At 38.4% G+C, this 25,542-nt stretch overlaps 1 protein-coding gene across 1 annotated transcript in view; it reads left to right on the forward strand.

Moving 5' to 3' along the window:
- SLC41A2 (solute carrier family 41 member 2) overlaps nucleotides 1-14,574 on the forward strand; it is a 61,576-nt gene extending 47,002 nt beyond the window's left edge. Inside the window, exons 9-11 of the mRNA XM_075754321.1 lie at nucleotides 471-602; nucleotides 1,570-1,718; nucleotides 12,357-14,574. Of these exons, the coding sequence (XP_075610436.1) occupies nucleotides 471-602; nucleotides 1,570-1,718; nucleotides 12,357-12,542 (467 nt within the window). The 3' untranslated portion in view covers nucleotides 12,543-14,574. The remainder of the gene's footprint in view (nucleotides 1-470; nucleotides 603-1,569; nucleotides 1,719-12,356) is intronic.
- Nucleotides 14,575-25,542: the final 10,968 nt, after the last annotated feature.

Here is a 25,542-nt window from a genome sequence, read left to right on the forward strand (position 1 = left end):
TGAGTGCATCTGCTTTGTGTTATTTATACTTGCCAGCAATACTGACCTAGGAAGGTAATCCAGCAGTGGCACAACTACGTAGTACTTCTATTGTTCCAAGAGGGATTTCCAAAGAAGAAGGAGCAATAAAAGGGAGCTTCTCCTGTGAGAAAGCATCATATTGAACCTTTTGGAGGAATCTTTTGCACTTATCATGAATTAAAACTGATCTCCAAATATCTAAATTTCCAATATGGATAGTCTAAATATCCAGCGATATACCAAATTGTAGCCCAAGTTTTTTGACTTATTTTAGTGCCTGGTGTTAGCCTGTCTATAACTAATATACATTCTAAAGATGTTTCTCTTTTTGACTTTTGTATGTAGAAGACTATGGTAAACATAGAGGAAGTTGGTAAATTAGTAAAAACATTGCCTACTAGAGGAAAAAATAGTTGAAAATTTACCACTTGTTCCCTTTTGTGTTTCAGGTATTGGTGGTAATCTAGTAGCTATTCAAGCTAGCAGAATTTCTACCTACCTCCATTTACATAGCATTCCTGGAGAACTGCCAGAAGAAGCCAAGGGTTGCTATTATCCATGCAGAACTTATTATGGTACAGGTATGTATGAGTCAGTCCATTGTTGAAACTACTGTCTCATGTCTCCTCTTTCCCCCTCTATATGCCAGACCGTACCCTCAAGTGAGAAACAGCGACAAACTGAACTTGTTGTGTGCAATTCAAACGCAGCAAAGGCTTGGCAGTTTCCTTCGTCTGCAGCTGTTTGCCAGTGCGAATCACAAGGAACTCCCCGCAGGAGGCAATGCATAGAGAGAAGCACAGAGAAAGGTGTAATCCTGGCAATGGTCAAAGATAGGGACAGGACACTGATGATATCCACTCAGAAGAATTTCAACCTTCTTCTTCTTTAGCTTGTTTACCCACTCCTAACCTTTGTCATTTAACTCCAGAAATTCAAATCAATCTCCTGTTAGGACCAAACTTTATATCTAACTAAGCCTAGTCCCTGCCTTCCATTTCCCATTTGCCATTTTCTTCCTAGATTCTTGCTTCACAGCTTATTCCTCCCCTGTATAGCCCCCTTTCCTAATAATGTAGTAACTGCAGTGAAATGTGGTGTGTCAACAGCATGTATTACACTTTCATATTTGTGAAATGAATTGGAACAGACGAGAAAATGGTAAATGTGGGATTACTTTTTAGAAATAGAAGGTACTTTTGAGGATGTCTTGAATATGGTGTTCAAAACACCCTCTTTCATAGGAAGGCTTTAGGAGGTCACTGAAGCTCCCAAAAAGTAGGTGGTATTACATGAGTACAGAATGAAAGCAGACAGTTTGCACCTTCTTCTGGAAGGATCCTAATTAACTTTTCTGGTAGACACTAGGGGTGGCTTTTTTCCCCTCTGTGAAAATCCTCAAGGAGTCTTTTAGCAGAAAATAATGCCTGCTGTTCCACAATAGTGAATGATGTGGAATTCCAAAGCTGCTATTTGTATTAAAATTAATAAAAATCTGATATAGTAGTTGAAAAGCTTAACTGAATTATGGATTTTTTTTTATTGCAGGAGTAAATAACAAGTCAGCCCAAGTTCTGCTTCTTTTGGTGATTCCTGGACACCTGATTTTCTTGTATACTATCCACTTAATGAAAAGTGGCCACACTTCCTTAACTCCTATCTTTATAGCAGTATATTTGTTTGCAGCTCTGCTACAGGTAAGAACAAGTACAGCTTGAAAATGCTTATATAAAATCAAGTTCTTGAAGAAAATTATGTTGTATCCGATTTCTGAAATCTCATTAATAGTACAAGAAGGTATGGCTTAATACAGGCTTTCAGCACAGTTTTGAAGTAACTAATGATCTCCACATGTATACAGCTTACACAGGTGTATCTGTATTGTGAGTGCCTTTTCAGAAGACACTTGACTGCATTATTTCCCAGTCATGCATCTTGCGCTTTCTCTTTCACGTGCTTATTGGAACCATTGCATCTAAAACCCCCATCATTTTAATCAACTAGAGGGGAGATGGAGAGAGGGAAAGGTAGCATTTATGAATAATGAATACATCAGGGAAAGCTCTCAAAGAAATCTCCTAAAGTGGTTGACATTACTGTTTTAGTTAACATAGTAAAAAAAATGCAGTAGATGAGAATGTTATGGCTTGCTTGGTGCATTCCTAATATTTATTAAAGTTGAAATTAGTCTGACAGCGATCACTGTACAAGAAAATGTAATTGCATTAATTGTCAAACATTGTTACGTTATTTTAGTTGGTCTTACCTGGTGGCCTGTTCACATCCAGCAAGGGCAGTTCTTGAAAGATGCCTTTTGAAATAGAAATGGTGAAATAATTTCACTTAGAGAAATACAAAATGAAATGTTTTTATTAAATCCACAGCCTTTTTTTTTTTTTTTTTTAGCTAAAACTTGGCTAAATTAACTATAATGGTTTTTTGAATCTTAAAAAGCAAAAATTGACTATTCATTTTACACAATATAAATACACTTAAAATATCCATAAGTTAAATATACATACGGCTTCTAAAAATGTGACCAATTTAGTTTTAAAGTACAAACAACATTATCATCAGTCAATCATTAATAAAAATTGTATATTTGAATGTTCTGAATCGTCTTTCTGTCTTTATCAGACTGCTATTTCAATGAAGATAGGTTTCGAAAAGTGCTACTATTTTAATTTCATATAAGAATTTTATACTTTTTTGGTAGAATGAACTGGTAATGTTCCAACCTTTGCAAGTGAGATTGTCATACTAAAAGTTATAAAACCATTACTTTTCATTTTCCTCTTACACGTTATTCCTAGTTTACAGCCTTAGCACTTGTTTTATAATGTGCTTTGTTGAGGAAACGATGCTATTCATTCACTCTGTCTGTTCTGTCTGTCTGTCCTTTTAAATAACTTTTGAATCCTTTGGCCCATTTCAGTCAAGTTTTTCTAAGTTTCAGCTCTCTCAGAGATACTAAGTTCCTATAAGCTTAAATAAAAACAAGTTGGGGAAAGAGTCCATGTTAATGCCTCTACTGAAGGTAAGACTGTGGCGTGATTTCAACGACTATTAGACTTCAGGGATTCCACATGGGAGTCAAGCTCAAGTCATAAATCCATATGAAATCTATATGGTCCTGCCACTCACAGAACAGTGTTACGTTTAAGGCTACAGACCTTTTCTTCAGCAGCAAAGGTTAGGGTAAGAAAGATGTGAGAAATGTAGAAGTTCAGCTGAAAACCAAGTTAAGGCATTAGGGCAGGACTTTCAGATCACACAGTAGTGCAGACCCAGCATTGGCAAATATATATGTAAAGTTGATTTTTATAAATTAAAGGTCTGATTAGAATATTCAGTTTTGCAGTCATGCAACTGCATTGCAGTCTATAAGGCCACACTTGATTTTCTTGATTTTTCACCTAGAAAGTTGACGTACAGCTTTTTTCCTTTTTTCCCCACTGCCTCTTATAGATGATTTTTTCCTCTTTACCTTCTGTCTTTAGCCATAAAGGGGAGTTTGGGATGTATTTACTTTGAAACTGAGTAACAGTATTGCACACTGTAACTTCTCATGGGTCTTGACAGATTTACAATTTGGAATCTATGTTTTTTTGATACCTTCTGAAAATATTTAATAGATTCTTTTCCCCATTTTAATTATTCTGGCATTTTCCTAGTAGTGATTATTGTAGTTTTGTGTACCTCTAATTATAGCAGATATAAATTTTCAGAGAGAAGATTCTTGCTTTAACCCTTAACCTTGAACATATTTTATTGACCTATTGGTCTGAAGCACTTACCTACTGCAGCTGTGTGCTTAAGTTTCTCCTTTCTCAAGGAAAACACTTAAATACTTGTACTCATTCCTCTTCCCTATTTTCAGTGACATCATCTATGCACCTGGATATAGTAAAGAACAGTTTTCAAGCTGCCATTTCTTTTGGCAAAAGCCAGCACCTACTGATCTCATTTTTCCAGAATTCTTTTTTATTTCTGTCCTCCCAATGAGACCTCTGCTGTAAAATTGAAAAACCTCCCAGCTAATTATTATCATTTCAATTATCTACAAAACAAATCCATTGACAGTCTTCTGAGCAGTGAGAGAACTGCATTCTAAGCTTTTTTTATAATATATTAGACTCTGCATTTATTTTCACTTTGTATGGAAGGCATATGAAAATGGATGCCAAAAATTACAAGCCTGCATTTGAATAGGCTCTATCTTTTATGTTTCAGGTGGTAGATGGTAATTTAATATACTATAGGGATTCCCAGAGGTAAGAGTTAATTATGGGCAGTCCAGTGTTGAAGGAGGTTTGATATCACTACTTTGCCCTTTCCAATTCCTTGAGCTGGGGTTGAAAGGGTAGCTGAATAAAGAGTATGGCAATATACCACCTATTTACATTTTTTTCGCTATGTTAAAAAAATTAATGTTAAATTAAAAAACAACAACAGCAACAAAGTGAATTTTCTATCTTTAAAATTCAAGTGACTATTGTAAGATGATAAATCATTTAATGATGTATTTTACCATGGACTGAAATAGATTTTTAATTAACTTCAAGATCTGGTTATTATCTCGGATTGTGCAGCTCTGTGTTTGTTTAAAACGGAGAGGAAAGGGTTAGGGAAATGACAAAAGTAGAACTGGAATATTGTAGTAAGCTGAAAAAACTCAAGGAAATGTTAACACAAAAACTTTAATTATGACTTTCATATTTCTCTCTTCCTCTGTCAGTTTATGCTATTCCACATTATCTCTACAGTAAATTGGTAACATATATATGAATTCTATTTGACATTTTAACAAGACTTTTTCAGATTGCCTGTAGACTTCAATATTCCTCTTCCCAAAGTGATAAAACAGAATTTATTTGCATTGCAAACTCAATACAATATTATTGAAGTTCAAATCAGGTAGTTAATTTTATTTTAATCTAATTCTGATACTTTCATTGTTTGATTTTTGTTTTTTTGCCACCCATGCCTACCAGCTTCTTTCCTCTCTTCTCCCTACCTGTTCTTAGATATTGTCTCCCCAGCATGTCATTTAATTGAAATATTTATGGGAAATACATAATTAATATGACATGATGTACATTAGTAATAGTTTGATTTAGTTATAATTGACTAAAAATACATTATGTAGTAAAACAAAACAAGGTTTCACTGAATATGTAGTTGTTTCTAAAAATCATTAAATTAAGATATTTTAAATAATATGAGTACCCAGTATTACGATCTGCATTCTCTCTGATTCTCTGTAAACAAAACAGTTCTGGCTTTCTAGATTTAGGAAAACCCAGAAAGTGTTTTATTTTAATTTAATTTTCCTACCGTTAATAGTACAGTGGTTTCTGATCTTTAAATAAATACGTATTCTCGAAATGTTCTTCAATTAAATTTATAAATTGGTTCTATTGAAATCCAAGGCTATACTCCCTTTAACTTTAGTGGGGCTAGGATTTCACAATTATATTTTCATAAAGGTGGGGGAAACTGCACAAAGATTTATATTTGCATTCAACTAGAACTTTTAGGCTTGAGTTCAAAAGGTCTGAATTAGCTCTGTAGTGAAGAGTCTGTTCTGTGTTTATGAATGGCAGCACCAGAGGAAAATAAATAAAAAAAAAAAATTATTATGAGGAAGGCATACCCTGTAAGTATGTAGGGTACTTCACATAACGCAGTGTGCAGTATCTGAAAAAGCCAGTGTGCATTAATGAAAACAAGTATATTGATTTTAAATGTGTTTTGGATTTGGTGAGTGGCCACTATTGAAGAGGAATATTCTTTTCTTGAAAAATTACAAAAACAAGTCACACAGAGGCACATACCTGTATGCTGCATGCAGTTACGATTTGATGTTGAACCAACAGAGAATATATTAATTGGAAAACAGTCCTCTTCTCATGCCTCACCAAGGCACAAGTATTTTTTAACTGTATGAGGCTATGCACTGAGCAGTTTCATCCTCTGTCTTGTCAACTTGCAGTAGAATGAGAGCAGCACTGGAATTGTCAAGCCATCACTCCTGGAGCGCAGCTCTGAGCATTCAAAGGCAGCCTCTGTTCTGCATGTTCTCACTGAGCCAGTAAAATGCCCTCTAAGGAATTTTCACACCTCCTAACCAAATCTGAGCACACAGTTATGTTAAAGACTCGGGAATAAACAAACAATAGGAGATTCCCAGAGCTATTACCAAGCAAATAAGTAATTCCAAAATGCAGTCCTTCTTCTCCAATGAAGGTCAGATGTCTACTCTGTGAAGTAACTTCTGTAGTGCTTCAGGGCTGTTTGGGGCAATAAAAACCCAAGAATTCAGCAGTGCTTATAATGACTTCCTGCGAACATCAAAAATGTCTTGGATTTCTCAGTAGTGTGAGGATTCTAATGATGTTATGGGCCTCATCAATGTGGAAAAAGAATTTGTGGGATATATTGTACATTACAGAGAAATAAGGAAAACTGTGTTTATAGAGAAGATACTGATGCATTTTAAATATTGCTTTTTCTAATAGGAAAGGTTACTTCCAAAATGTAGAGCATATAACTGCTAAAAAGACTTCATGATTCAAGGAAATATGGAAACTGAGGTCCAAACCTGGACAGTTCTGCAATGTTCAATGCTTTCTCATTGCAGTATGAGAAGCAGACTTACTGGATTCATCAGGATCTGAATGTGGGTATCGCCCACTGTTTCACTTCCAGACATGTTTCTGTCTGTGGCAGGAGCCTGGCTCCTTATCAAGTCATTAGGAGAGATATATAATTTTTGCCTCCAGAAGGCAGAGCTCAAAGTGCTTAGGTATGTAGCATGACACACTGAGTTGTGCTACAGCTAGTGCAGGTTGAGCATACCTGAACACTTAGAATCATAGAATAGTTTAGGTTGGAAAAGACCTTTAAGATCATCAAGTCCAACTGTTAACCTAGCACTGCCAAGTCCAACCACTAAACCATGTCCCTAAGCCCCACATCCAGATGTCTCTTCAATATCTCCAGGGATGGTGACTCAACCACTTCCCCGGGCAGCCTGTCCCAATGCTTGACAACCCTTTTGGTGAAGAAATTTTTCCTAATATCCAATCTAAACCTCCCTTGGTGTAACTTGAGGCCATTTCCTCTTGTCCTATCGCTTGTTACTTGGGAGAAGAGACCAACACCCACCTGGCTACAACCTCCTTTCAGGTAGTTGTAAAGAGTGATGTGTCTCCCCTCCTCAGCCTCTTTTTCTCCAGGGTAAACAACCCCAGTGCCCTCAGCCGCTCCTCATAAGACCCATTCTCTAGACCCTTCACCAGCTTCATTGCCCTTCTCTGGACACGCTCCAGCACCTCAATGTCTTTCTTGTAGTGAGGGGCCCAAAACCAAACACAGTACTTGAGGTGTGACCTCACCAGTGCCGAGTACAGGGGCACGATCACTTCCCAAGTCCTGCTGGCCACACTAGTCCTGATACAAGCCAGGACGCTGTTGGCCACCTGGGCACACTGCTGGCTCATATTCAGCTGGCTATTGACCAACACCCCCAGGTCCTTTTCTGCCAGGCAGCTTTCCAGCCACTCTTCCCTCAGCCTGTAGCGTTGCCTGGGGTTGTTGTGACCTAAGCGCGGGAGCCGGCACTGAGCCTTGTTGAACCTCATACAGTTGGCCTCGGTCCATCAGTCCAGCCTGTCCAGATGCCCCTGTAGAGGTTCCGACCCTCCAGCAGATCAACAGTCCTGCCTGACTTGGTGTTGTCTGCAAACTTCCTGAGGGGGCACTCGATCCCCTCGTCCAGATCATTGATAAAGACGTTACAGAGAACTGCCCCAGGACTGAGCCCTGGGGAACACCACTTGTGACTGGCCGCCAACTGGATTTAACTCCGTTCATCACAACTCTTTGGGCGCGGCCATCCAGACAGTTTTTTACCCAGCGAAGCGTACACCCGTCCAAGCCATGAGCATCTAGTTTCTCCAGGGGAATGCTGTGGGAATGGTGTCAAAGGCTTTACTAAAGTCCAGGTAGACAAGATCCACAGCCTTTCCATCATCCACTAAGTGGATCACCTTGTCATAGAAGGAGATCAGGTTAGTCGAGCAGGACCTGCCTTTCATAAACCCATGCTGACTGGGCCTGATCATCTGCATGTTCTGTACATGCCATGTGATGGCACTCAAGACGATCTGCTCCATAACTTTCCACAGCAATGAAGTCAGACTGATAGGCCTGGGGTACCCTGGATCCTCCTTGCACCCTTCTTGTAGATAGGTGTCAGATTGGCTAACCTCCAGTCCACTGGGACCTCCCCGGTTAGCCAGGACTGCTGATAAGTGATGGAAAGTGACTTCCCCCAGCTCCCTCAGTGCCCTTGGGTGCATCCCATCTGGCTCCATAGACTTGTGGTATAGCAGATCGCTGACCATTTACCCTTGGATTATGGGGGTTTCATCCTGCTCCCCGCCCCTGTCTTCCAGCTCAGGAGGCTGGGTACCCAGAGAACAACTGGTCTTACTGCTAAAGTCTGAGGCAAAGAAGTCATTAAGTACCTCAGCCTTTTCCTCATTCTTTGTCACTGTGTTTCCCCCCGCATCCAATAAAGGATGGAGATTCTCCTTAGCCCTCCTTTTGTTGCTAATGGATTTATAGAAACATTTTTTATTGTCTTTTACAGCAGTAGCCAGATTAAGTCCCAGTTGGGCTTTGGCCCTTCCAATTTTCTTTCTGCAGAGCCTAACAAGTTTCATTCTTTTTTCATTTCAGAAATCATGAGAAATTTATTACACGAGAAAATGCAGGTAACTTTTAGGGGTCCTTATTACACGCAAAAGGCCAAAAATAACTTTTCTTTAGCTAAACTTGTTATTTATATCTAAAGACCTGCAAAGAATGAAAGTAAATTTTGTGCCCAATAACGAAGGGAAAAACTGCTTTGCAGTGTATAATGTTCCCATTTCTAGTCTTGCAATCACAAGATTTGAGCTTAAAATAGTGAGACTCACTCATATTTAAGCATTAATATTCAATTTCAGTTTCAATCTGATATTCATCATTAGAATCAGAAAGTTCAACATCAAGAGTTACTTTCTATTTCAGTCCCTTGTTGTACAAAATGATATGTGTACTTATACTCCTTATTGTCAGACTCTTCATCATTAGAGCTTGATAAAGACTTCAGTCTTGCATTCCCTTTTCCCTTCTCTCCCTTGCTCCCTCTCATTCTTATTGCTATATTCTGCTGCTTCTGTCTTCTGAGGACCTCTTTTGACAATGTTACTGAAAGGACGTTTTAGAAATACAGTCTAAAACTGATGATATCTTCAGCATCATTTTCCTCAATTTTGATTGTAATTTTTTCCAGAAGAGTAATAATGTAGCATGATCTTCCTTTTAAAATATCAAAACATCTGGAATTTTGCCTGTATTTTTGCAATCCTGACTCTGGGCTTTTTTTTTCTTGATCACTGACTATAGAGTGTCTCCCTTTTCTTAGACAGATCTTTTTATGTCTATAGACATTTAGATTTTTTTTAACCTTTCTTAAACCTTCCAGTTATTTCATTCTTCAGTCTGGAGGAATTCCTAGGACTCTGTTTTATACTTCCACTACTACTACTTATCTCATTTTTTCCAGAAAACACTTAATTGTTCTCTTCCTCTGTATATTAAATAATTTAAAAATACTAGCTCACATCTTGAACAGTTCTGCATATATTTAAAAGTTTTTCTTATCACTATTCTACAGCATTTCAGGCTGAACAGATAATTTTTGTACTATCTTATTGGGCTTTTCTGTAATGTTGATCCCTTTATTTTTTTCTCTCAAAACCAGCTGGTTTTCAGTTTGAAGTAGGAAGGCTTTCTTCTTCATAGTGTGAGTGCAGAGCAGAAGTACACAGGATTTGTACTGCTATGCCATCTGCATCATTTTCCTGACATAAGTATAGGCCACTGGTAAATCCCAGAAAATGCGAAGTGTTGTGCCACTAAAGTAACATGTCTTGTAATGTCTTTCGTATGATTTTTCTCTCTCCGTCTTTTTTTTTTTTTAACCTCTGTCAGATCTCTGTAAGTGATTTTTCTTATCACTTTAAATTCAAGGATTGCCTTACTTTCAAAAAATTAGCAAACTTATAGTAGGGCTTTTGCTTATTTTTTTAAGGAAAATAACAGTTGATTGATGACTTTGATCATGCGCTCTTAACAGTTATTAGAAGCAAAATCCCACTGAAGATTTAAGTCACATTGATTGACTTCTATCTTGCAACACCAACTACTGTGGCCAAATAAGTAAACATTTCCAAAGACTGATCTGTATAATTCTTAAATGTTAGTGACTTTCTAGCCATGCAGATACATGGTGATAGCATTATTCCTTCACCAAAATAAAGGCTGGTGAACTGCAGTCTCATAACTTATTCTGTAAGCAATATGTCCCAACTGCCGTCATATACTGTTATAAGCATCAGTTAATATAATATGCATTTTCCTACTACTTACAGCAGCCAGGCATGTTATAATTTGTATTATGTGTTATGCATGTACGAGTTAACATAACAAAAATAATTATTTGGGAAGGTTCACAAAACTTAATTTCCAAACTACATGTTTTTCACAGCAGTCAGTTGTTTCAGGTTGGAAAATATATAGGCCAATTAAAGGTTTACGTGTCATGATTTTTAAGAGCTAAAAGTGTATATTGTCATTTAAATTGGACTGTGTATGTTATGTCTAATCGGTTGTGTTATATAAATGCATTATAAACTATTCTTGGAACAAATGCTCTCATCTTCTAATAGAACATGCATAACTATTGTTGATGCGGGGCGCTACAGAGTCTTCTGCGCACATCGTGTAGGAGAAGTTAATGTGTAGTATCTTTTATAAAAAGGCCTCTTTTTGTCTCTATTAGAACAAGGAGCTGACTCAAAGAATCTGATAATCTTCCAAAGAAAACATCTGTTTTAAATATATTTGTTTGGATTCCAGTCAGCACACCTAGGACTTGCATAATTAGCTTAGACTACAGAGTTCCCTTTTCAAAAGATATGTTTATATAAATAAGCCATGCATTTTTCATTAAGCAAATATTCCTCCTTTTTTTTTTTATTAGAAATTCAGGTTTGTATTTTAACATATACTTTTGCAAAGCAAAGATTAATTGAGAAACTTTTTCAATATTTTTTATATGACATTCATTTTACTATGTTTCATTTTGTGGAGAAGTGTCTTGCAACCATCTTATCAGTATTTTAGTAAATGTGTGCATATATTTATAAAGACACTTTTGATACCAGTGATTGATCATTTACTAAATAAAATATGAATTTTGTACCTTTTACTACTTTTCATAGTGCATATTCTTTTAAGTGTACATAGCAGACTGTTAAAAAATGAATTATGGTAGTAACTGTCTTAAGTTCACCCTTCCTAACGATCTGATTAACTAAAAATACATAAAATACAGTGTTTATTTCATCTTAAGAACTTCCTTAGAAGAGACAAGAAGAAATGGAAGCTCAGTGAGCGGTCCTTTCTCCATTCATCTCATGCCATGTCGCACCACATGATTCCACTGAACCAAAATCTGTTATCATACAGCTGAGCAATATTAAAATAATTCTTTTCTAGAACTGGATTAATGATTATGCATACCTTTGGTATTAAGATCAAACCTCTCAAATGTTCAGACATTCACAGCTGGGAATGAAATCTTTTGCTTTGGGACAAATTCAGCCTGGACTGACAATTTTATAATATATATTGCAGGTGTGCCTTATTACAGAAGGGCTGAAGCTGGCATTTCATGCATAAAAGTAGATTCTAGCCATTTTTTGCAGTTCATACAATCCAGCTGAAATTGTTCTTAATCTGACCCGGTATTCTTTATATCACATCTGATTTCAGTTCAGTTCTAGACCTGTGGAAACAAGAGTTATGCCTGTGTTGAGTGTTTTCATCTGGGACAACATCAGTCAGTTCTGTTTGATCTCAAAGCCCCACTTACGCTCTCACTAGATGTGTGAGAAGTGCAGTCGCATGTTTCTTTGGAATCTTTGCTTTTTCTTACCATTTTCAGAAGCCCTCAATCATAGACTGGTTGAAGAATGCTGTCAATGATTCAATGTTTTTTCTACCTGTGCATGTGATTGACTGAGAGAAGTTGGCTAAGTGTCCCAGGCTCTAGATGTGGGGAGGGTTTCAAAAAACTATTTTTGGAAAATATTTTTCAAAAGCAGTTGTATACAATAGTGCTGAGTACTAAGGAGATAATAACATTGACTACTGACTTCCTTTCAATATAACTTAAGCAATAATAATAAAGATTTTGTTTGTGTGATGTTCCATAGGTGTTTACTCTATTATGGATTGCTGACTGGATGGTGCACCACTTCTGGAAAAAAGGAAAAGATCCTGACAGTTTTTCCATTCCTTATCTTACTGCACTGGGAGATCTGCTTGGAACTGCCTTATTAGCTATAGGTTTTCATTTTCTGTGGCTCATAGGTGACAGAGATGGTGATGTTGGAGACTAATTATTCCAATGGATGCAATGACTTTTCCTGGAATATTGACAAGACCAATCATTCCACTTGAAGGTCCTCAAAGTGATTGTTCCATTTGGTATAAGTAAATCAAGTTGACAGAGATTTAAAACAGCCTTAATGATTTTAGTTCAGTTTGTTTTTTTTAAAAATAGGATGGAATTAGGAGGATACTTGTGATCTTTACTCTGAAACCACGGTAGATTGCTGCTAGTTGAAAACATCTGAGTAGATACAGTGAAGGGCAGATCGATCATTTATTATCAAGATCTGGTCTTCTAAAAGAACAGTTCCGTAGTTGTGTTGCAAACCAAAGCAATCTCTAATTGCTCATTCAGTGGTGATGAGGAAGAGGGTAAGACCCAGTCAGTGGCTTGCCTTGTCTTTCCCTCCTGGGATCAAAGTGGAACAAATATTTTCATCATACCACAGAAGTGGTTAGTAGACCTCAGATGAATTCAGTTTGATAGACATTACCTGATTAGTAGATGATATGTTCTTATCTTGCAATTTCAGTGCTGTACCTCTCTGACCATTGCAGACTTGATATTAATAATAACTGTTATGGTGACTTGAACCCTGATTGTCTAAATATTTTGTCACTTTATTTTATGTATACTAATACGACCATCAGCATTTATAAAATCAGACACTTGAAAAGCACTTTGTGCGAAAAAGAGCAACTTAATTCTTTTGCTGTTGTAATTTATTAGAACAAGAGCATAGTAAAGCCAAATGATGTGGCACTGACCTGATCAATAATAATGGATGAATGATTAAAACTCCTTGTGTTGGAAAGTGTATTTTCATTTAGCAACTGAAAATATGTTTAACTAACTGATATTAATGGCATTGTGATGGCCAGTATCCTGATTTTAATGAAGTATTTAGAGGTGTTGATTCAGATGTAAATACTGATTCCTGATTAAAACTTGGGGTATAAAAGATTGTTTCTTTTTCAGGCATGTAGGAAGTTACATAAACTTCTAAAATTCCAAGGTATCTATGTCATCCATTTCTAAGCAGCAATCTCTGCTAACAGGATTTCTGCTTTCAAACTGTGGAAATAATATGGTTAATGTGGAAAATGACTCCTTCTGAATGATTTCTCTTATTTGTATACCTCAATATGTCGAATAATACCTTGGTTATGAGGACTCTGGTTGCCACTTTGAAAAAAATGTACAAATTGCTCTGTTTTAAAATCTAGTGGGAGTTCCTCACGGCGTATGTTTTTAAAGACTATAGCATACATCCTAAATGCATAATTAAATAAACAACTTATATTTTAAGTGTTGTGATTGAAAGTTTTAAATTTTGAGACTTCAATTAGACAACTAAAACCATATATCAGCATATGTTGTAATCCTATAAACATTAGTCATGTGATTTATGCATATAAATCCTCCCTTTTAATTTGGTGGACCTACTCAGATGAATTAAATTTTGTGGATAAGTGTTAATGGGACTTCTGTAAGTGTCAGTCACCTTAAACTCTGTGGAAGTTGAAAGTGTTTGCAATTCTGAAAATTAAACCAGCTATTCAGTGCCTATACATGGATTTAGATGCCTGACTTTTAGCTCCCTCATTTAAACACTTTTATTTAAGCTTTTTCTTCTTACAGTTATGATAATATAGTTGTTTGAAAGAATCATATGTATTATGTCTTTTATTATGTGAGAGAAAGATGAAATCTTTCTAACCTCGGGTTCTCCGACTTTTCTTAGTTTGTATTAATGTTATTTAAAATAGTTTCTTGTATGTAGCATTGCGGGAAATATTCCTATTAAATTGTTTAAAATGGACTAGATGTAACTAATTTTTAATTTTTTTTTTTCAGTAATGATTATTTATTTTTGGTACAGCTGTAGATGCATTTTTTTTTTTATTCTGATAGAACTGCCATCTGAATTAACTAAGCAGCCATTTCAAGTAGTTTTCTCATTAGATTTACTGGATTTTAAGGTTCTTTTAAAATGAATTGCCGGATTCTTAAAAATTAAAACTTCTTGAGATACTCGTGATCTGTGCTTATCTGATGTGTGAGGGCATTGTAGTATTTAGTCATGACAGTATCCTTAGTGTGTTAGATATTTTCCCAGTAAATAAGCAATAACTCTTGGTACAATCTGCTGACAAATGGATGAGTGTTTTGATTGCAGAATTGGGGAAGAAATGTTAAATGGGACAAATTCTGTGAAATTTGAAAAAGGGAAATATGCTGACAGACTGGAATAATCTGGGCATGGAAAAAAAAGTGACGGAAAAGTGTAATGGGAAAAATTGATACTTCAAGAGGGGGAAAGTTTATCGTATGGTTGAGAGAGCAAAATCCATGTCGTGGGAAAGAAAGAGGTGCAGAATTTCACACAGCATTCATTATGAGAGGCAGGAGCAAACAGAAGGAAGTTATTTGGAGAAAATAATAGAAAGACACAGCCAAACTTGTTTTTCAGGAAAGGAAGAAAAATGTAATGCGTGTTGAAAGGAGTTGGGGAAGAGGTGGAAAAAGAGATACTTTGGGGAATGGTGGAAGTGAGAAAAAAAAAAAAAAAGAATGCTCTCAGTAAGATATGGTTAAAGAGGAGTGGGGAAAGAAGTATGGCATTGATAAAGCAGAGGAAACCTTCACATCTGGAAGAGCAAAGAGTAAATAATCTATGATGTGGAAAGGGGGTTGATTCTGATGTGGAAGGGGAATTTTAAAAACATAGGGTTTGCTAACTCTGCTACCTAGTTTTATGAAGGTAAAAAGCTCTTGCCACCAAATGTTTGGGGGGAATATTATTCCAGCCATGAGAATAACACAGGAGAAGGGATGAAAGAGTACTTGGATACCAGAGAATTTATCATCTACTGAAATGCTGTACTCTCTAAACCAATCTTAACTCCAGTCAAGTCAACCTCTCCACATTATTCCACCAACTTGATTTTTTTAAGCGCATCCAAGTAAGAGTCAATTATTTCATTGTATGTGCGGGTAAGAAATGTTACCAAAAATTCTGTTAGAAACAAACTGTGTGCTTTTTGTACTGCTCAAAGCATGCAAATTGAAAAGGACATCCTGAAGTGTTATTCTGTCTCCTATTATCAAAGCAGCCATATTTTATAATCTTGCAGATAAAATGATCACTCTTTGTATTAAAATTCATTAAGTGTTTTCCTCCCTTCCACCTGCTAGAAGATTCTTTTAAACCTTCCTTTATAATTTCTAGCCTAATCAGGGCTGATTCACATCTATTTGCTTTTGTGACCGCATGTAGCATTTTCTTTATTTAACTCTTGCTCATAGCAGCTCATTCACCTCATTTAAGCTGCAGGTCATCTTAAAGCTCCTCCTGCAACTTCTTGTACCATTCTCATGCTGCTGATGAGCTAGACCAGCCAGAAGCTGCAGTTGCTTTGCCTTTATGAGATGCTATCTCTTACCCGATATTGAGTAACGGCTGGAGTGCTCTTCTTTGGCCATTCTTGCTGTCCACTCTTTCTTCCTGTACTTCAGAAATATCCCTATAGGGTAAATAGAAGTAGGGGCAGGTTATTTGAAATGTGTATCATTTACTATTCTGAAGGATTTTGTGAACTTCTCGATTGTTCTATGAGCACACATGAAAGGGGACAATCTCATTTGTTAAATTACAACTAAATGCAGCTTTAACATTTGGAGTCAGAAGCATTTCATACCGTACGTATTTTATTCTCTTTTTCTGGGTAATGCTTTGAAATGATCTTTGTACTCTAGTGAGTTACCAAATTACCCTAGCTTATTTTTAGAGTGATTATATAGCCAGGATAGTTCCGCAGCTTTATTACACTGTTTGATATAGGGGAGGATTCTTCTTTTCATGTATTTAGATCAATATTTTGAGTTTTATAACATCACTGTACATCTTGCCTTAATCTGTGATGTTTAAATTTGCAATATCCTCTTCCACTCCCATGTTTAATATATTAATTTCATTGGGACTTTTAGAATGCTGCTGAGAAACTGGCGAGCAGCAAATTAATTTCACCTCATTTTACAATTTGCCAACTAAATTAGAATTTTCTCGTACCAAGATTAAAACAGCATGAGGATTAAGGCTTTATAAATGCAGAATAGTTTCCAGAATCAGGACTCAAAATAAGACCTATCATCTTTTTAATGGATTTGCTATTTCATTTCAATTCTGAGCATCATGAAAAGCTCTCTTAAGTCCAAGAATAACCCAGAATACACATCAGGAAACAGTAGTATAACCACTCTGTTAAATGAAGTGTTTGAAATTTCTTCTTATTATTATAATGGTAAAATTGCTATTGCAAAGGAGATATAGTCTCTTCAGAGGTGCAGAAAATGGCAATAGAATACAGTAATTGAATTATAACCTGCTTTAAAAAGAGTAAGATGATGTTCGAATAGAGTGCCAAACCATGAAGTCTCTTAGTAGGATTTTCCTTTTCTTTTTGGCTAGATTTTCTGTGATACAACGCATTGTTTTGTGTTCTCCGTTCCTAAGCAAGCCAGTCTGTTGTTCAGTTATCTTTTGGATTATCATTTTCCCGTATGTACTCAAAGTTAAAAAAACCAGCTTTCTGTATATAAAGGTGGGGAGGAAGAACTAGGAAAGAGGCGTGTTTCATCATTAAAGACTCATTCTGAGAGTCATAAAGGAAAGTCTTCCTGTTCAATTCAATGAAAATTTGATCATCATGCCTGCTGTGCATGGATACTCTAGGGAATCCAGTATTAACAAAACACGAATAATTCACAATTAAGGCTAAGAACCAACATGTTTAGTAAATATACAAGATTACCATATTCTGGGTGACACAAGAGCAGCAGTGTACCCCTCAGTCATTCAACATTGGTGGGGTTGGATAGGCTTTACTTTCTCTGCAGCTAAAAATTTAACTTGATTTCAAGTCCTGCTAGTTGTTTATTTAATATGCAGGATGGTTCATCATATGCTGTCTTTATGCTTTCACTTCTCAGTTCAAACTATACAGAAATTTGCTGCTTCTTTTACTTAGCATTTTTCAACTTACTCTTTTGGGAGATCGTTTCCTTTTCAAGAGTTGCTAAAAGTCTTGAGAGGTCAAGGAAGCGCTTTACTTGAATAATTTTAAATCTGCTTTTGCAAGTGAAATAGGGTCCTCAATGAATTGTATGGTAGACATTTTTGGGAGTAATTGAATTCTGAATAGTTCCTCGAGATTTACTATCTCTAAGTTCTCAGATTTACATTCTAAGTTTTACTCTGAACAGGATCTAAAAAGGATTTTGTCTGTTTACTAATTTTTTCTGTCATCTCCTGGTTTTGATTAATGAAGTTGTTGCCGTGTCCTGTCTACAGTAGAACAGCATTTTAATAAATCTGACATTCTAAATGGTTTTCAAAAAATTACAAGCAATAATACTTGTTTTATGCTTGGGAAGCAACCATTCACTACTTTCCTATGAATCCTCATACTATGGTTAGCTTCAGATCATTCAAAGTGCCTTTTTTTTTTTCTGTTTGTTTTTGAAGCAGATGTTTTTCCCTGTGCTGACACAATCAATTATTTTTTTCTCTTAGAGTGTCCAAGTTTCTGGAGTAACATTAGAGCATGCTTCATCTCAATTGTTTTGAAGACTGAACCAATTTTTACTCATTACGCAGGAAAATTTAGACATGTCTGATTAATTCTAATTCTAGGGAGATGAATGGTAGCTTTCACTTAAAATAGAAAAGTATCTCTGGAGTTTGGAGCATTTCCAAAACAGAAGTTAGCTTGTGTTGTGGTTTAACCCCAGCCAGCAGCTGAGCACCACGCAGCCGCTCACTGACACCACACACACCCCCCCACCCTCGGTGGGATGGGGGAGAGAACCAGAAGGGTAAAAGTGAAAAAACTCGTGGGTTGAGATAAAGACAGTTTAACAGGTAAAGCAAAAGCCACACACACAAGCAAAGCAGAACAAGGAATGCATTCACCGTTTCCCATGAGCAGGCAGGTGTTCAGCCATCCCCAGGAAAGCAGGGCTCCATCATACATGTAACAGCTACCTGGGAAGACAGATGCCATCACTCTGAACGTCCCGCCCTTCCTTCTCATTCCCCCAGCTTTATACACTGAGCATGACGCCATATGGTATGGAATATCCCTTGGTCAGTTTGGGTCAGCTGTCCCGGCTGTCCCCCCTCCCAACTCCTTGTGCACCCCCAGCCTACTCACTGGTGGGGTGGTGTGAGAAGCAGAAAAGGCCCTGGCTCTGTGTAAGCACTGCTCAGCAGTAACAAAGACATCCCTGTGTCTTTGCTCCCAGTTTTTGTCCCAAATCTAAACCATAGCCCCAGACTAGCACTATGAAGAAAATTAACTCTTATCTCAGCCAATACCAGGACAGTTTGTTAAGCTTGAGCACGTTAGGTAACTGAGATCAGCTCAGGTACCAAGATCATCTGAACTTCTGGGCAAAAGCGTAGATGATTTGGAGATGTAAGCAAGCTCTATATCTAATACATGAAGACTGGCTGATTACTCTTCTCTGTTTCATTCATTTCATCTTAACGTTTTGAGATTGCCATTGCCGCTTTAGAGCCAATCCACTAAGGTCACTAAGTTCTATAGTGGTGTAAGTCTATCACATATGCATGGAACTGTGGTGCCTCTCTGTAAGAGAAGCCTGCAATGCCTTTGAAAACAAGCTTACAAAACCTGCATGTCATTTGTGCAAAATAAAAGATCTAAAATGCTGCAAAATCAGATACAAAAAGACACACTTATTGCTAGGTTTCATTTCCAGCTGGCCTTTGCTCTATTCCCACATTAGAAAGTGGATTTTATTTTTTTTAAAAGACTTTTTTAAAGCACTGTGTCATAGTTTAGCCCCAGGGAAAACCAGGACACACGTAAGGTTACCATACCAAACATGAAACCTGGCTCTGTTAGCTACCACGTCTGGTTATGTGGTCTGTGCATGAGACTGACATGAGCTATGACTACGCTCGTCCCTTAGAGAGAGCTAAACTCCTTGCCTTGAGCAAAGCCTGACTATATAGTCTTGGCATTAAACAGAATGTGGCACTATATAGGATTGGCACTGTGCTGAATAGGCAGTACTGGCTGTGTGGGGTTCTTCACCTCAGACAGCTCTATAGCTGGAAGAGCCGTCACGGAGATGACCACTGTGGTATTGGTACGTAGTAAGACTTGGCTGAAAATTGGGAAAGAAAACCTGTCCATGCAACAGTTCCTCTAATCCATCCAAAGGTATTTACTGAGCTGTCCCCTCTCTGCTCCATGGGCTTTCCCCCTGCCCCATGCAAGGTGTCTCAACCATCTGCTTAGGTTCTCCTTTACCTCGTTGACTTCACATGGGATGGGAACTTGCAGATTTCTCTGCAATCCATGTTCTCTGTATTTTCATGTCTTACTAGAGACATAGGAAAATGCAGAAATGTCCATCAGTTCAAAGGAAGTCCAGTTATGCTGTTTGCTACAAAAATTGCATTTTAAACATTTATTAAGACCTGTAAATATTTTAAAGTCCTTCTGACTTTAGATTATTGCATTACATAAATGTTTAATAGATACAGAAGCTGCACTTAAAGCGCTGATTAATGCATATATACCTCTGGAATATGTATAGCCTTTAGACTGGCACTAAGAGAAACAAACCTGAACATTTTTAGCACTCATTACAAGGAGCAGAAAAATGTCCTCTCATAACATGCATTCATGAGACAAAACTAGTAACTATTTACATTTCTGATTGTTGACTCTCATTCAACTCTAACAACATTGCATCCAGTTTTCTGGCATATTAAGGTACTGAGGTGTTCAGCATAAGCTCATTTTTATTTCTCTGATATTTTTCAGAGCCACGGCATACCTGCAGATACCCTGCTACCTTGACCATGGCATGGTTTTGTGTATCCCCCACATATGTCCATGGTCAAGTCTCCTGCTAGATAAGGACCAAGTCTTGTACTGCATTTAGTCCTGCTCATACCTATATAGAAAGCTCCTGCCACACATAAGAGAAGGAGATTTTTCTTTTTTTCCATTTTCTTCCCCCATTTCTCCTGCTTTTAGGAAGGTATGGCTTACAGCTCCATGGACGAGGTGAGATCCACGCACCCTCTGTACGCTCTGAGGGCAGCTGTCTCCTGTTCGCAGGCAGCCTCTGAAAGCCCCTGGGTAACCTGGAGTCCCTCTTCCAACAGGAGCCCTCAGGATCAGGAGTAGGAGGGCTGCGGTGTCAAGCGGGGCTGTGCGAGGTCGGTAACTAGCCTGGTTTGCCTGCAGAGTTAGGAAGGGGTCTGTGTGCTTCCCTTTCAGGGCCGTAGAGCCAGCTTTGTTCTAGCCCTGACACCAGTTTAATTCCTCTTGTGAAATGGGAGATACGGCCTGGAATCCTTAGTCAACAACCTGCAACAAATTTAATTGTCTTCATATAAAATTTTCAAGTTCAGGCCAAAAAAATGCCACAAGGAGCTATGTTTGCTCTGTACAGCAGGGTGACGGCCACTGGATAGAAGTGAGCCACTGTGAGTGACGGGGGTAGGATGCCCAGGTTTAGGATGCTTCTCTGCGGTCTGGCAGCCTCTGAAAAGGGAGGGGAAGCACCTGGCAATGCAGCACGCGGCTGCATTCAGTTCACGTCTGTCATGACATATATCCAGATCGCATCAGCAAGAGCTCTGATGCAGAAGGAAACCATTAGCTATCACCATCATCTCTTCAGCTAATTATCCTGAGGCTTTTTTATTTGATCAAAGGAAAAAATGTGAGCATGTTATTTCACTCGAAAGCAGGAGCACACCTGGTTGAATACATCTACTGAAATGTCCTGCTAGAGGGAAATCTCTGCACACCTCAAAAGCTCACTTTGCACGGTAATTTGATAATAAAGGAGAGTTAACAGTAACACCCATCACAGGGACTACGACGGCACCTGCGAGCAAAAGGCTGACTGCAGCCTCATCCTGCTTTAAGGTCTGGAGGGCGCACAGTTCCTAAGGGCTTTGGATGGAGCCTCGGCCATTCAAAACCAAGCACAACATGTCTTAAACCTGAAACCAGTTAATTGTTTCAGAAGCGTTCACCTGAATGCTTTCCATCTGACACTTCTGCACTCATGAAAATATAAGACTGAAATCCAGACACTGCAAACTACGCATGTAACTCCTTGCTTACAAACCAGGACGGAGCCTACGTACTCTCCTCTGGCTGCGTTTCCCAGCATGGAAATACTTGTTAGCATTATATGTGAGTCATTTATAGTTTTTAATCAGCTTCCAATAGCCCTGGCGAAGATTTGCCAGTAACCTAAAATATACTACAATAAGCAAAGCAAGATTATGCACCTCACTGTGTTCTCAAACGCTTTCCTCTAATTTAATTCTCAGTATCTCACAAGGAGACTCCCCAAACTGAGACTTTCCATCTTAAATTTCCTCCCATCTTGCATTCCCTTTCCGTAGTTATACAGACTTAATTTGTCACCTGAATTGCACTCAGCTGTGGCTCCTTCTAATCCTTGCGCTGTTGACTTCAAGGGTTGGGTTTTTTTGTAAAAAAATAATTGTAGATTTAATTTTTGAAGTCTTCCTAAGTGAAAAAGGGAGGCTTTAAAAGCATCTGCCGTAGGAATGAAACATATTGCACACACAGCAGTAACATTTTTGTGATAAAATAGCAAAGGTCAGTGTAAAATTAATACAAAATAACTGAATCGTTATGGCTTTCCATATAACTGAAGGTAAATTTCTTAATAAATCACATATAGCTATAATTGCAGGAGGGAAAATATTTTTTCTTGAATGCGCGTCTGAGCAATTACCTGGACACCTCTGCAAACAGCGCTTGCCTCTCCACAGCATCGCTGCTTGCTCTGATTTGACCTTTTTTTTTCTACATCCATCTCTTTCAGGTTCAAAAAACAGTAAAAAAATATATGCAGTGATTGATTGCATTAATGGAGCAAACAACCACTTTAAAAAAAACCCCAACAACCCAACACCTCTACTTTAGACGTAAAACTAAACCTGTTTTAGCTAGAATAGTTACCTGCTAAGGTAAGTCTGACTAAACTGAGCCTAAGAAAGGCCTAGGCAATGCCCAAACCCTGTCTTTGCAGAAGCTTTCACAGTTAATTGGCGCCTGTTGTGGGTTGCAGGTTTTGACTTGATGGAGGGCTGTGAATACCTGCTGACAGCACCGAGAACTCCTGCTAGCTAAAAGGTCATGAATTGCCACAGTATAATTCTAGTTTTTAGAATAAGTCAAAGCCTAATGGCGTACCTGTTATTATTCAGCTGTATGGTACTCTGACAGCTTTATGTCTTAGTAAAAAAATAGAAACGAGGGCATAAACCTTGGATTGATTTTTCTCTTACTGAGGAAAACAGGTTTGCTGGTTGTTTGCTTTTTAATCAAAAAAATCTGTCTGAAATGAGATTTTCAAACCAACATAATTTTACCTGAAATGCTATGTCTCATTTTCCAGCTTAATCTGTCCATTTGTTGCATGGTGATAGGATGTATACTACTAAACACCTAAAGAAATGTTACATCAGGTCTGCATTTACTCAAAAAATAGGGACAAAGGAATCAATTTTAATGTCAAAGACACTAACATTCTGACAACATATTATAATAAAATATATATTTATTTATATTTACACAAATATCTATATATCAATATATAAAGATTTATATATTATTTAAATAATATATAATCATATATAAAACTAATATATTGGCAAAATATATTTTAAACAATGTATAAATGAATGAAAATATTTCCGTATTCTTTTCCTCCATGAACAAGTCACTATTCTCAGTCCTAAATGTCTCTGACGGAGCCAGCAGAAGCCATTAATTGACAGTGAGGTGAATCTCATGGTCCAGAGGCTTGAGCACTCCAGTAGAGTGACATTTCAAGTAAGAGGGAAAAAAGTCCAGTGTTCTTCATGCAAAGAAGGAAAATAAAGTTGATTTTTCTCTTTTAACACAGATTTTTTTAAAAAAAAACTGATTTGCATGCAATTTGGGGAGGTGGCTTTTGATATGTTGTCTTTTAGCACACTGAAGAATAAAACCAGACTCTAATTTTTCAAAATTTTCATCCTTTGGCAAAGTTGTAAGTGCAACTGAAAAAGCAAGATATTTTTGTGAGGCATCAGGAGTCTTGTATGTGATGATGTGTAACACAGCTAGCAAGAAAAGCACAGCACTGCTGGTCAGGAAGCACATGCTCTAGTTTCCACTCTGCTGCTGGCTGCATTTGTTTAATTTTTTTTCTCTCCTCCTTCCAGCTTCCCAGATTTTTAATTTTTTTTTTTTTTTTTTGTAATTATGGTAGAATTAAATGAAATATATTTTCATCCAAACAAAGGTGGAGAAGTGTTAGCGGAGCTCGTGCCTACACAGGGAGCACATTACGGCCACATGGACAGGCTTTCTTCAAGCTTTGCATCATCTCTGCTGGCCTGGCTTGCACAATCTTGTCACTTGCTTGGGCGAGAGGACACCCCAGCCGTGCAGGATCCTGCTGCTTCGTTGCAGCCCCCAGTGCTCCACACTCATCTCCCTGTTGCCCAGGGGTGCCATGGTCCTGCTGCCCCCAGCTCTCCTGTCATTCAGCAGCAGCTGGTGGTCCATACTGGGGGGGCAGCCACGGGGCAGTCGCTGTATGCTGAGTACCAATAGGAAGAGATTTTGTATATTTGTAATTATTTAATAGAAAAAATAAAGGTGATCAGGCCCAATCAGCATGGGTTTATGAAAGGCAGGTCCTGCTTGACTAACCTGATCTCCTTCTATGACAAGGTGATCCACTTAGTGGATGATGGAAAGGCTGTGGATCTTGTCTACCTGGACTTTAGTAAAGCCTTTGACACCATTCCCACAGCATTCCCCTGGAGAAACTAGATGCTCATGGCTTGGACGGGTGTATGCTTCGCTGGGTAAAAAACTGTCTGGATGGCCGCGCCCAAAGAGTTGTGATGAACGGAGTTAAATCCAGTTGGCGGCCAGTCACAAGTGGTGTTCCCCAGGGCTCAGTCCTGGGGCAGTTCTCTGTAATGTCTTTATCAATGATCTGGACGAGGGGATCGAGTGCCCCCTCAGGAAGTTTGCAGACAACACCAAGTCAGGCAGGACTGTTGATCTGCTGGAGGGTCAGAATCTCTACAGGGGCATCTGGACAGGCTGGACTGATGGACCGAGGCCAACTGTATGAGGTTCCACAAGGCCCAGTGCCGGCTCCTGTGCTTGGGTCACAACAACCCCAGGCAACGCTACAGGCTGAGGGAAGAGTGGCTGGAAAGCTGCCTGGCAGAAAAGGACCTGGGGGTGTTGGTCAATAGCCAGCTGAATACGAGCCAGCAGTGTGCCCAGGTGGCCAACAGCATCCTGGCTTGTATCAGGACTAGCGTGGCCAGCAGGACTTGGGAAGTGATCGTGCCCCTGTACTCGGCACTGGTGAGGTCACACCTCAAGTACTGTGTTTGGTTTTGGGCCCCTCACTACAAGAAAGACATTGAGGTGCTGGAGTGTGTCCAGAGAAGGGCAATGAAGCTGGTGAAGGGTCTAGAGAATGGGTCTTATGAGGAGCGGCTGAGGGCACTGGGGTTGTTTACCCTGGAGAAAAAGAGGCTGAGGAGGGGAGACACATCACTCTTTACAACTACCTGAAAGGAGGTTGTAGCCAGGTGGGTGTTGGTCTCTTCTCCCAAGTAACAAGCGATAGGACAAGAGGAAATGGCCTCAAGTTACACCAAGGGAGGTTTAGATTAGATATTAGGAAAAATTTCTTCACCAAAAGGGTTGTCAAGCATTGGGACAGGCTGCCCGGGGAAGTGGTTGAGTCACCATCCCTGGAGATATTGAAGAGACATCTGGATGTGGGGCTTAGGGACATGGTTTAGTGGTGGACTTGGCAGTGCTAGGTTAACAGTTGGACTTGATGTTCTTAAAGGTCTTTTCCAACCTAAAGGATTCTGTGATTCTATGATT

The sequence above is a fragment of the Balearica regulorum genome, chromosome 1, assembly GCF_011004875.1.
Source record: "Balearica regulorum gibbericeps isolate bBalReg1 chromosome 1, bBalReg1.pri, whole genome shotgun sequence".
In the NCBI taxonomy this organism is placed as follows: domain Eukaryota; kingdom Metazoa; phylum Chordata; class Aves; order Gruiformes; family Gruidae; genus Balearica; species Balearica regulorum.